Source organism: Oncorhynchus masou, unplaced genomic scaffold (assembly GCF_036934945.1).
Source record: "Oncorhynchus masou masou isolate Uvic2021 unplaced genomic scaffold, UVic_Omas_1.1 unplaced_scaffold_1105, whole genome shotgun sequence".
NCBI classification, from domain to species: Eukaryota; Metazoa; Chordata; class Actinopteri; order Salmoniformes; family Salmonidae; genus Oncorhynchus; species Oncorhynchus masou.
Genome location: NW_027000773.1, coordinates 115,854 through 129,443, shown reverse-complemented (window position 1 = coordinate 129,443; position 13,590 = coordinate 115,854). Strand labels below are relative to the sequence as shown.

At 49.1% G+C, this 13,590-nt stretch overlaps 1 protein-coding gene across 1 annotated transcript in view; it reads right to left on the bottom strand.

The window, feature by feature from the left end:
• The window catches only part of LOC135529146 (PDZ domain-containing RING finger protein 4-like), an 83,133-nt gene that overhangs the window by 20,977 nt on the left and 48,566 nt on the right, over positions 1-13,590 (bottom strand). The window contains exons 2-3 of the mRNA XM_064958022.1: positions 2,077-2,327; positions 720-822 (exon numbers count right to left, since the gene is read on the bottom strand). Of these exons, the coding sequence (XP_064814094.1) occupies positions 720-822; positions 2,077-2,327 (354 nt within the window). The remainder of the gene's footprint in view (positions 1-719; positions 823-2,076; positions 2,328-13,590) is intronic.

Sequence of the window (13,590 nt, the reverse complement as noted above, 5' to 3'; positions counted from 1 at the left end):
GGGTACAGTTAGATACACTTGACTGAACAAAGAGTAACTGAGGGCCAGCTGTGTGAGGAGAAGGAGTAGCCATAACAACAGTAATCAGGTCACGACCTGCCACTGACCCTGCCTCAGTTGGGCTGGCCAGACTGTGTGTGTGTGTGTGCGTGTGTGTGTGACTGTGTGTGCACTTGTGTCTGTGAGTGTGTGCTCGAACTTCACGCTGTCTCTCATCCCTCTCTCACACAGAGAGACATCCATCCATTTAGTCAGAAATGGCCGTTAAACCACAGCTGACAGCAGAGGAACACTAATGACCCAGAATCCTGTGCAGCGAACCACGGGCACCCATTATACGAGCAGCACCACTGCACAAACACACACACTACCACGTCACCCATCACCTCACGTCTCCCACGGTCACTGCCTCTCTGACACTAATTACAATCTCCACCCAGCCTCCCAGACAGGCAATTTTTCAACACTCCAACTGTATCTGAAAAGTGTCATTGTTTATAAAGAAAACATACCAAATTGAGGTAATAAGATTCATACCGGTATTTTAATCTTTATCATTCCGATGACATAATGAGCTACGGTGGAGATGTGGTTGTAATTATCTTTGCAGTGAATAAGTAGGGGACACTGTATTTGACCAAGAGACAGATGACTTGTCAATATAACCGCTGTGGGAGAATTGTCATCGCAAGAACTTGTGTGGCTCCATATTGATTTACCTCATACTCAAACTCCTCTGGCCTGTCCACTTCAGCTGGGGTGTTGGAGAGGTACTCTGGACACTCGTAGAATTCATGCTCCATGGTGTGGATGGAGTGACAGCTGAGGAGAGACCGAATGAGAGGAAGAGCGAGGGGGAAGAGGAGAAAGACAGATGTGTGAGTTTACAAGCTGGTTTCAACACCTTTATCCCTGTGTTGTGCATATTGGCCACAAACATAAAATCCCTTTCACAACCTCCAGGAAAGCAACTAATGACAGGGATCTATACACACATTGTTTCATTTTAAACATGGACGCATTTTAACAAGACAAAAAAAAACATGTAAGTGACAGAAGCTGTGAAAAGACAGCTTTGTCTCCTCTGTAATTGGTTGATTAACAGATGGTTACCTGGCACCTATACAGAGACATGTCAGCCCTGGTATAACCAGCCCCCAGTAACATCACTGTTGTTTAGAATCACAACAGCATCCATTCTGCCTCCCCCTTCTCAGCCGTATCACAGACCAGGGAACGGATGATTTGTAGTTTATAGGACATAATGTATTTCATTTCTGGCCCAGTAAAGACCTATAAATAGACTGAGAATGAACGTAGTGCTGTACAACAGTCACTCCATTTGTTTTTAATCACCTTGTAAACTCTTGATTACATGCCAGTTGGAGAGCATCCTAATGACATTAAAGGGATGTGATCAGCTGTACTGGGGAGGGGGGGGGGGGGGCAGTAATGCTGCTGTCCTCCATGATACAGTAGAGGCTCTGATCAACCACATCAGGTTGATGTAACCCATAATAAAGCATCTCCAGCTTGAGGAGAACCATCCAAGGGGCCACTCATACAAACGTAGACATTCACCACAGTAAGTCACCTTGGATAAAAGTGTCTACTAATGGCACATATTATTACATTAGCCACATGTTATTCATTCATATTCAAGGGCAACCCACGTTCTTTCTCAATAAAGGGTTTATCTATTAGAAAGTTCCGTCAGAAAATTCAGGCCAAACCTCTGAGTCACATACAGGACATGCATTACTCAGACAGAAGTCTACAACAATGGTTCTCAAATCCTAGCTCCCTGTATATTAACCCCGAGTGAGGTTATCTCTATGGCAACGAGGCACACCTCACCTGACAGTAGGAAGGGTTAGGATGGAGGTTAGAGTTGAGGGTTAGGGTTACGGTGAGTTTGAAGGCTCGGGTTAGTGTTGAGGGTTAGGGTTGAGGCTAGGGTTACGGTAAGTTTTAAGGCTAGGGTTAGGGTAAGTTTTAAGGCTAGGGTTAGGGTAAGTTTTAAGGCTAGGGTTAGGGTAAGGGATAAGGTTATGGTTAGGATTAGATGCCCCTCACCTGTCTGAAAGCAGAAAGGGGCAGATGTCAGGTACAGGTGGAGTAGCAGGCCTCAGCTTAGCCAGGGCCATGATGTGTTCAAAAGTGATGTCCGTCTGCGTGCACACGTCCACCACGTGAACTTCCTGTAATGTTTGGTGTGAGTGGGTGGGGTTGCCATGGCGACGGACAACCTGCACCACGATGGGGTCTCTTCTGATGACCTCCACCATCTCGTCATGGCTGGCCTTGGAGTAGTCCCTGCCATTCACCTGAACAGGGAAGAGATAGAAGAGTCTTAAACCTATGTACACAGTACAGGAATAACTAGGTGTCTATGTGGTGAGTCAGTATCACAAAAGCTAGACTCTTCCCACAGCCAAGTCCCTTCCATTCCCAAGTCCCTACCATTCCCAAGTCCCTACCATTCCCAAATTCCTACCATTCCCAAATTCCTACCATTCCCAAATCCCTAACATTCTCAAGTCCCTAATATTCCCAAGTCCCCACCATTCCCAAATTCATACCATTCCCAAATCCCTAACATTCTCAAGTCCCTAACATTCTCAAGTCTCTACCATTCTCAAGTCCCTAACATTCCCAAGTCCCTAACATTCTCAAGTCCCTAACATTCTCAAGTCCCTAACATTCCCAAGTTCAAACCATTCCAAAGTCCCTACCATTCCCAAGTCCCTACCATTCCCAAATTCCTAACATTCCCAAATCCCTAACATTCCCAAGTCCCTAACATTCTCAAGTCCCTAACATTCTCAAGTCCCTAACATTCCCAAGTCCCTAACATTCTCAAGTCCCTAACATTCTCAAGTCCCTAACATTCCCAAGTTCATACCATTCCAAAGTCCCTACCATTCCCAAGTCCCTACCATTCCCAAGTCCCTCCTATTCCCAAGTCCCTCCCATTCCCAAGTCCCTACCTTTCCCAAGTCCCTCCCATTCCCAAGCCCCTCCTATTCCCAAGTCCCTCCCATTCCCAAGTCCCTACCATTCCCAAGTCCCTACCATTCCCAAGTCCCTCCTATTCCCAAGTCCCTCCCATTCCCAAGCCCCTACCTTTCCCAAGTCCCTACCATTCCCAAGTCCCTACCATTCCCAAGTCCCTCCTATTCCCAAGTCCCTCCCATTCCCAAGTCCCTACCATTCCCAAGTCCCTCCCATTCCCAAGCCCCTACCTTTCCCAAGTCCCTACCATTCCCAAGTCCCTACCATTCCCAAGTCCCTCCCATTCCCAAGCCCCTACCTTTCCAAAGTTTCTACCATTCCCAAGTCCCTAGCATTCCCAAGTCCCTAGCATTCCCAAGTCCCTACCATTCCCAAGTCCCTACCTTTCCCAAATCCCTACCTTTCCGAAGTTTCTATCATTCCCAAGTCCCTACCTTTCCGAAGTTTCTATCATTCCCAAGTCACTCCTATTCCCAAGTCCCTCCCATTCCCAAGTCCCTCCCATTCCCAAATTCCTACCATTCCCAAATCCCTCCCATTCCCAAGCCCCTCCCATTCCCAAGTCCCTACCATTCCCAAGTCCCTACCATTCCCAAGTCCCTACCATTCCCAAGTCCCTCCTATTCCCAAGTCCCTACCATTCCCAAGTCCCTCCCATTCCCAAGCCCCTACCTTTCCAAAGTTTCTACCATTCCCAAGTCCCTACCATTCCCAAGTCCCTACCATTCCCAAATTCCTACCATTCCCAAATCCCTAACATTCTCAAGTCCCTAATATTCCCAAGTCCCCACCATTCCCAAATTCCTACCATTCCCAAATCCCTAACATTCTCAAGTCCCTAACATTCTCAAGTCTCTACCATTCTCAAGTCCCTAACATTCCCAAGTCCCTAACATTCTCAAGTCCCTAACATTCTCAAGTCCCTAACATTCCCAAGGTCAAACCATTCCAAAGTCCCTACCATTCCCAAGTCCCTACCATTCCCAAGTCCCTCCTATTCCCAAGTCCCTCCCATTCCCAAGTCCCTACCATTCCCAAGTCCCTACCATTCCCAAGTCCCTCCCATTCCCAAGCCCCTACCTTTCCCAAGTCCCTACCATTCCCAAGTCCCTACCATTCCCAAGTCCCTCCCATTCCCAAGCCCCTACCTTTCCAAAGTTTCTACCATTCCCAAGTCCCTAGCATTCCCAAGTCCCTAGCATTCCCAAGTCCCTACCATTCCCAAGTCCCTACCTTTCCCAAATCCCTACCTTTCCGAAGTTTCTATCATTCCCAAGTCCCTACCTTTCCGAAGTTTCTATCATTCCCAAGTCGCTCCTATTCCCAAGTCCCTCCCATTCCCAAGTCCCTCCCATTCCCATGTCCCTACCATTCCCAAGTCCCTCCCATTCCCAAGCCCCTACCTTTCCCAAGTCCCTACCATTCCCAAGTCCCTACCATTCCCAAGTCCCTCCCATTCCCAAGCCCCTACCTTTCCAAAGTTTCTACCATTCCCAAGTCCCTAGCATTCCCAAGTCCCTAGCATTCCCAAGTCCCTACCATTCCCAAGTCCCTACCTTTCCCAAATCCCTACCTTTCCGAAGTTTCTATCATTCCCAAGTCCCTACCTTTCCCAAGTCCCTACCATTCCCAAGTCCCTACCATTCCCAAGTCCCTCCCATTCCCAAGCCCCTACCTTTCCAAAGTTTCTACCATTCCCAAGTCCCTAGCATTCCCAAGTCCCTAGCATTCCCAAGTCCCTACCATTCCCAAGTCCCTACCTTTCCCAAATCCCTACCTTTCCGAAGTTTCTATCATTCCCAAGTCCCTACCTTTCCGAAGTTTCTATCATTCCCAAGTCGCTCCTATTCCCAAGTCCCTCCCATTCCCAAGTCCCTCCCATTCCCATGTCCCTACCATTCCCAAGTCCCTCCCATTCCCAAGCCCCTACCTTTCCCAAGTCCCTACCATTCCCAAGTCCCTACCATTCCCAAGTCCCTCCCATTCCCAAGCCCCTACCTTTCCAAAGTTTCTACCATTCCCAAGTCCCTAGCATTCCCAAGTCCCTAGCATTCCCAAGTCCCTACCATTCCCAAGTCCCTACCTTTCCCAAATCCCTACCTTTCCGAAGTTTCTATCATTCCCAAGTCCCTACCTTTCCGAAGTTTCTATCATTCCCAAGTCGCTCCTATTCCCAAGTCCCTCCCATTCCCAAGTCCCTCCCATTCCCAAATTCCTACCATTCCCAAATCCCTCCCATTCCCAAGCCCCTCCCATTCCCAAGTCCCTACCATTCCCAAGTCCCTACCATTCCCAAGTCACTCCTATTCCCAAGTCCCTCCCATTCCCAAGCCCCTACCTTTACCAAGTCCCTACCATTCCCAAATCCCTACCATTCCCAAGTCCCTACCATTCCCAAGTCCCTCCTATTCCCAAGTCCCTACCATTCCCAAGTCCCTCCCATTCCCAAGCCCCTACCTTTCCAAAGTTTCTACCATTCCCAAGTCCCTACCATTCCCAAGTCCCTACCATTCCCAAATTCCTACCATTCCCAAATTCCTACCATTCCCAAATCCCTAACATTCTCAAGTCCCCAATATTCCCAAGTCCCCACCATTCCCAAATTCCTACCATTCCCAAATCCCTAACATTCTCAAGTCCCTAACATTCTCAAGTCTCTACCATTCTCAAGTCCCTAACATTCCCAAGTCCCTAACATTCTCAAGTCCCTAACATTCTCAAGTCCCTAACATTCCCAAGTTCAAACCATTCCAAAGTCCCTACCATTCCCAAGTCCCTACCATTCCCAAGTCCCTCCTATTCCCAAGTCCCTCCCATTCCCAAGTCCCTACCATTCCCAAGTCCCTACCATTCCCAAGTCCCTCCCATTCCCAAGCCCCTACCTTTCCCAAGTCCCTACCATTCCCAAGTCCCTACCATTCCCAAGCCCCTACCTTTCCCAAGTCCCTACCATTCCCAAGTCCCTACCATTCCCAAGTCCCTCCCATTCCCAAGCCCCTACCTTTCCAAAGTTTCTACCATTCCCAAGTCCCTAGCATTCCCAAGTCCCTAGCATTCCCAAGTCCCTACCATTCCCAAGTCCCTACCTTTCCCAAATCCCTACCTTTCCGAAGTTTCTATCATTCCCAAGTCCCTACCTTTCCGAAGTTTCTATCATTCCCAAGTCGCTCCTATTCCCAAGTCCCTCCCATTCCCAAGTCCCTCCCATTCCCAAATTCCTACCATTCCCAAATCCCTCCCATTCCCAAGCCCCTCCCATTCCCAAGTCCCTACCATTCCCAAGTCCCTACCATTCCCAAGTCCCTCCTATTCCCAAGTCCCTCCCATTCCCAAGCCCCTACCTTTACCAAGTCCCTACCATTCCCAAGTCCCTACCATTCCCAAGTCCCTACCATTCCCAAGTCCCTCCTATTCCCAAGTCCCTACCATTCCCAAGTCCCTCCCATTCCCAAGCCCCTACCTTTCCAAAGTTTCTACCATTCCCAAGTCCCTACCATTCCCAAGTCCCTACCATTCCCAAATTCCTACCATTCCCAAATTCCTACCATTCCCAAATCCCTAACATTCTCAAGTCCCTAATATTCCCAAGTCCCCACCATTCCCAAATTCCTACCATTCCCAAATCCCTAACATTCTCAAGTCCCTAACATTCTCAAGTCTCTACCATTCTCAAGTCCCTAACATTCCCAAGTTCCTAACATTCTCAAGTCCCTAACATTCTCAAGTCCCTAACATTCCCAAGTTCAAACCATTCCAAAGTCCCTACCATTCCCAAGTCCCTACCATTCCCAAATTCCTACCATTCCCAAATCCCTAACATTCCCAAGTCCCTAACATTCTCAAGTCCCTAACATTCTCAAGTCCCTAACATTCCCAAGTTCATACCATTCCAAATTCCCTACCATTCCCAAGTCCCTACCATTCCCAAGTCCCTCCTATTCCCAAGTCCCTCCCATTCCCAAGTCCCTACCTTTCCCAAGTCCCTCCCATACCCAAGCCCCTCCTATTCCCAAGTCCCTCCCATTCCCAAGTCCCTACCATTCCCAAGTCCCTACCATTCCCAAGTCCCTCCTGTTCCCAAGTCCCTCCCATTCCCAAGCCCCTACCTTTCCCAAGTCCCTACCATTCCCAAGTCCCTACCATTCCCAAGTCCCTCCTATTCCCAAGTCCCTACCATTCCCAAGTCCCTACCATTCCCAAGTCCCTACCATTCCCAAGTCCCTCCCATTCCCAAGCCCCTACCTTTCCCAAGTCCCTACCATTCCCAAGTCCCTACCATTCCCAAGTCCCTCCCATTCCCAAGCCCCTACCTTTCCAAAGTTTCTACCATTCCCAAGTCCCTAGCATTCCCAAGTCCCTAGCATTCCCAAGTCCCTACCATTCCCAAGTCCCTACCTTTCCCAAATCCCTACCTTTCCGAAGTTTCTTTCATTCCCAAGTCCCTACCTTTCCGAAGTTTCTATCATTCCCAAGTCCCTCCTATTCCCAAGTCCCTCCCATTCCCAAGTCCCTCCCATTCCCAAATTCCTACCATTCCCAAATCCCTCCCATTCCCAAGCCCCTCCTATTCCCAAGTCCCTCCCATTCCCAAGTCCCTACCATTCCCAAGTCCCTACCATTCCCAAGTCCCTCCTATTCCCAAGTCCCTCCCATTCCCAAGCCCCTACCTTTACCAAGTCCCTACCATTCCCAAGTCCCTACCATTCCCAAGTCCCTACCATTCCCAAGTCCCTCCTATTCCCAAGTCCCTACCATTCCCAAGTCCCTCCCATTCCCAAGCCCCTACCTTTCCAAAGTTTCTACCATTCCCAAGTCCCTAGCATTCCCAAGTCCCTACCATTCCCAAGTCCCTACCATTCCCAAGTCCCTCCCATTCCCAAGCCCCTACCTTTCCAAAGTTTCTACCATTCCCAAGTCCCTAGCATTCCCAAGTCCCTAGCATTCCCAAGTCCCTACCATTCCCAAGTCCCTACCTTTCCCAAATCCCTACCTTTCCGAAGTTTCTATCATTCCCAAGTCCCTACCTTTCCGAAGTTTCTATCATTTCCAAGTCCCTCCTATATCCAAGTCCCTCCCATTCCCAAGTCCCTAACATTCTCAAGTCCCTAACATTCTCAAGTCCCTAACATTCCCAAGTTCATACCATTCCAAAGTCCCTACCCTTCCCGTCCCTACCATTCCCAAATTCCTACCATTCCCAAATCCCTAACATTCTCAAGTCCCTAACATTCTCAAGTCCCTAACATTCCCAAGTCCCTAACATTCCCAAGTCCCTAACATTCTCAAGTCCCTAACATTCTCAAGTCCCTAACATTCCCAAGTTCATACCATTCCCAAGTCCCTCCTATTCCCAAGTCCCTACCATTCCCAAGTCCCTCCCATTCCCAAGCCCCTACCTTTCCAAAGTTTCTACCATTCCCAAGTCCCTAGCATTCCCAAGTCCCTACCATTCCCAAGTCCCTACCATTCCCAAGTCCCTCCCATTCCCAAGCCCCTACCTTTCCAAAGTTTCTACCATTCCCAAGTCCCTAGCATTCCCAAGTCCCTACCTTTCCCAAGCCCCTCCTATTACCAAGTCCCTCCCATTCCCAAGTCCCTACCATTCCCAAGTCCCTACCATTCCCAAGTCCCTCCTATTCCCAAGTCCCTACCATTCCCAAGCCCCTCCTATTCCCAAGTCCCTACCATTCCCAAGTCCCTACCATTCCCAAGTCCCTCCCATTCCCAAGCCCCTACCTTTCCAAAGTTTCTACCATTCCCAAGTCCCTAGCATTCCCAAGTCCCTAGCATTCCCAAGTCCCTACCATTCCCAAGTCCCTACCTTTCCCAAATCCCTACCTTTCCGAAGTTTCTATCATTCCCAAGTCCCTACCTTTCCGAAGTTTCTATCATTCCCAAGTCCCTCCTATTCCCAAGCCCCTACCTTTCCAAAGTTTCTATCATTCCCAAGTCCCTACCATGCCCAAGTCCCTAGCATTCCCATGTCCCTATCATTACCAAGTCCCTACCTTTCAGAAGTTTCTATCATTACCAAGTCCCCACCATTCCTAAGTCCCCACCATTCCCATGTCCCTATCATTCCCATGTCCCAACCATTCCCAAGTCCCTACCATTCCCATGTAACTATCATTCCCATGTCCCTACCATTCCCAAGTCCCTACCTTTCAGAAGTTTCTATCATTCCCAAGCCCCTACCATTCCCAAGTCCCTCCCATTCCCAAGCCCCTACCTTTCCAAAGTTTCTACCATTCCCAAGTCCCTAGCATTCCCAAGTCCCTAGCATTCCCAAGTCCCTACCATTCCCAAGTCCTTACCTTTCCCAAATCCCTACCTTTCCGAAGTTTCTATCATTCCCAAGTCCCTACCTTTCCGAAGTTTCTATCATTCCCAAGTCCCTCCTATTCCCAAGTCCCTCCCATTCCCAAGTCCCTCCCATTCCCAAATTCCTACCATTCCCAAATCCCTCCCATTCCCAAGCCCCTCCTATTCCCAAGTCCCTCCCATTCCCAAGTCCCTACCATTCCCAAGTCCCTACCATTCCCAAGTCCCTCCTATTCCCAAGTCCCTCCCATTCCCAAGCCCCTACCTTTACCAAGTCCCTACCATTCCCAAGTCCCTACCATTCCCAAGTCCCTACCATTCCCAAGTCCCTCCTATTCCCAAGTCCCTACCATTCCAAAGTCCCTCCCATTCCCAAGCCCCTACCTTTCCAAAGTTTCTACCATTCCCAAGTCCCTAGCATTCCCAAGTCCCTACCATTCCCAAGTCCCTACCATTCCCAAGTCCCTCCCATTCCCAAGCCCCTACCTTTCCAAAGTTTCTACCATTCCCAAGTCCCTAGCATTCCCAAGTCCCTAGCATTCCCAAGTCCCTACCATTCCCAAGTCCCTACCTTTCCCAAATCCCTACCTTTCCGAAGTTTCTATCATTCCCAAGTCCCTACCTTTCCGAAGTTTCTATCATTTCCAAGTCCCTCCTATTCCCAAGTCCCTCCCATTCCCAAGTCCCTAACATTCTCAAGTCCCTAACATTCTCAAGTCCCTAACATTCCCAAGTTCATACCATTCCAAAGTCCCTACCCTTCCCGTCCCTACCATTCCCAAATTCCTACCATTCCCAAATCCCTAACATTCTCAAGTCCCTAACATTCTCAAGTCCCTAACATTCCCAAGTCCCTAACATTCCCAAGTCCCTAACATTCTCAAGTCCCTAACATTCTCAAGTCCCTAACATTCCCAAGTTCATACCATTCCAAAGTCCCTCCTATTCCCAAGTCCCTCCCATTCCCAAGTCCCTACCTTTCCCAAGTCCCTACCTTTCCCAAGCCCCTCCTATTCCCAAGTCCCTCCCATTCCCAAGTCCCTACCATTCCCAAGTCCCTACCATTCCCAAGTCCCTCCTATTCCCAAGTCCCTCCCATTCCCAAGCCCCTCCTATTCCCAAGTCCCTACCATTCCCAAGTCCCTACCATTCCCAAGTCCCTCCCATTCCCAAGCCCCTACCTTTCCAAAGTTTCTACCATTCCCAAGTCCCTAGCATTCCCAAGTCCCTAGCATTCCCAAGTCCCTACCATTCCCAAGTCCCTACCTTTCCCAAATCCCTACCTTTCCGAAGTTTCTATCATTCCCAAGTCCCTACCTTTCCGAAGTTTCTATCATTCCCAAGTCCCTCCTATTCCCAAGCCCCTACCTTTCAGAAGTTTCTATCATTACCAAGTCCCCACCATTCCTAAGTCCCCACCATTCCCATGTCCCTATCATTCCCATGTCCCTACCATTCCCAAGTCCCTACCATTCCCATGTAACTATCATTCCCATGTCCCTACCATTCCCAAGTCCCTACCTTTCAGAAGTTTCTATCATTCCCAAGCCCCTACCATTCCCAAGTCCCTCCCATTCCCAAGCCCCTACCTTTCCAAAGTTTCTACCATTCCCAAGTCCCTAGCATTCCCAAGTCCCTACCATTCCCAAGTCACTACCATTCCCAAGTCCCTCCCATTCCCAAGCCCCTACCTTTCCAAAGTTTCTACCATTCCCAAGTCCCTAGCATTCCCAAGTCCCTAGCATTCCCAAGTCCCTACCATTCCCAAGTCCCTACCTTTCCCAAATCCCTGCCTTTCCGAAGTTTCTATCATTCCCAAGTCCCTACCTTTCCGAAGTTTCTATCATTTCCAAGTCCCTCCTATTCCCAAGTCCCTCCCATTCCCAAGTCCCTAACATTCTCAAGTCCCTAACATTCTCAAGTCCCTAACATTCCCAAGTTCATACCATTCCAAAGTCCCTACCATTCCCAAGTCCCTACCATTCCCAAATTCCTACCATTCCCAAATCCCTAACATTCTCAAGTCCCAAACATTCTCAAGTCCCTAACATTCTCAAGTCCCTAACATTCCCAAGTCCCTAACATTCCAAAGTCCCTAACATTCTCAAGTCCCTACCATTCCCAAGTCCCTACCATTCCCAAGTCCCTCCTATTCCCAAGTCCCTCCCATTCCCAAGTCCCTACCTTTCCCAAGTCCCTACCTTTCCCAAGCCCCTCCTATTCCCAAGTCCCTCCCATTCCCAAGTCCCTACCTTTCCCAAGCCCCTCCTATTCCCAAGTCCCTACCATTCCCAAGTCCCTACCATTCCCAAGTCCCTCCTATTCCCAAGTCCCTCCCATTCCCAAGCCCCTCCAATTCCCAAGTCCCTACCATTCCCAAGTCCCTCCCATTCCCAAGCCCCTACCTTTCCAAAGTTTCTACCATTCCCAAGTCCCTAGCATTCCCAAGTCCCTACCATTCCCAAGTCCCTACCTTTCCCAAATCCCTACCTTTCCAAAGTTTCTATCATTCCCAAGTCCCTACCTTTCCGAAGTTTCTATCATTCCCAAGTCCCTCCTATTCCCAAGCCCCTACCATTCCCAATTCCCTACCATTCCCAATTCTCTACCATTCCCAAGTCCCTCCCATTCCCAAGCCCCTACCTTTCCAAAGTTTCTATCATTCCCAAGTCCCTACCATGCCCAAGTCCCTAGCATTCCCATGTCCCTATCATTACCAAGTCCCTACCTTTCAGAAGTTTCTATCATTACCAAGTCCCCACCATTCCCAAGTCCCTACCATTCCCATGTCCCTACCATTCCTAAGTCCCTACCATTCCCATGTCCCTACCATTCCTAAGTCCCTACCATTCCCAAGTCCCTACCATTCCCATGTCCCTATCATTCCCATGTCCCTATCATTCCCATGTCCCTATCATTCCCATGTCCCTACCATTCCTAAGTCCCTATCATTCCCATGTCCCTACCATTCCCAAGTCCCTACCATTCCTAAGTCCCTACCATTCCCATGTCCCTACCATTCCCAAGTCCCTACCATTCCCATGTCCCTATCATTCCCATGTCCCTACCATTCCCAAGTCCCTACCTTTCAGAAGTTTCTATCATTCCCAAGCCCCTACCATTCCCAAGTCCCTACCATGCCCAAGTCCCTAGCATTCCCATGTCCCTATCATTACCAAGTCCCTACCTTTCAGAAGTTTCTATCATTCCCAAGCCCCTACCATTCCCAAGTCCCTATCATTCCCATGTCCCTACCTTTCCGAAGTTTCTACCATTCCCAAGTCCCTAGCATTCCCAAGTCCCTAGCATTCCCAAGTCCCTAGCATTCCCAAGTCCCTAGCATTCCCAAGTCCCTAGTACTCCCAAGTCCCTATCATTCCCATGTCCCTACCTTTCAGAAGTTTCTACCATTCCCAAGTCCCTAGCATTCCCAAATCCCTAGCATTCCCAAGTCCCTAGCATTCCCAAGTCCCTACCATTCCCAAGTCCCTATCATTCCCATGTCCCTACCTTTCCGAAGTTTCTACCATTCCCAAGTCCCTAGCATTCCCAAGTCCCTACCATTCACCAGATGGAGGAGATGGAGGTGTTCTGTTAGTCCTATGTCGTGAGCCCACAGAGAAGCAGCATATGTGATATTGTAGAGTGCACCTAGTGATCCAATTACAGCCTGCTGAGTACCAGTCTGTTTCTGCATCAGCCAACACCTTTGTCATTGTCTTGCCAAGGAAACAACATAAACCATTTGAAAACACTATTATATTTCAGAGAAGCATTACAATGCTACGATTTCACACACGGATCCTCCTTTCTTCTCCATTCTTATTCATATCCAGTACTGAACTGACTTACTGAGACCTCCTTCCCACCACAAAACAGAACAGTGGACCCCTGGGACTAACAGTTCAGTAATGATCCCTGAGAGCCTGGGTGAGCCTGGAAAAGAAACGCCTGTCAGTTTTAAAGGGCACCTGCTGTCTCTCCAGGGGAGGTGGAGGTGGAGAGGGAGAAGGCCAGGGTGGAGGCCTCTTCCCCTGGGTTGGACTGGTCTGAGCTCTGGGTCTCTGTCTCTGGGTCTGATCATCGCAGCACTGTGGGGTTCAAACTAGATGTCTGGGTTTCAGTGGGAGGTACACTCATCATACTGACACCTGCCAAGTAACACCTGAGCTGAGGCTAGGGTTAGGGTTGAGGCTAGGGTTAGGGTTGAGGCTAGGGTTAGGGTTAGGGTTGAGGCTAGGGTTAGGGTTGGGA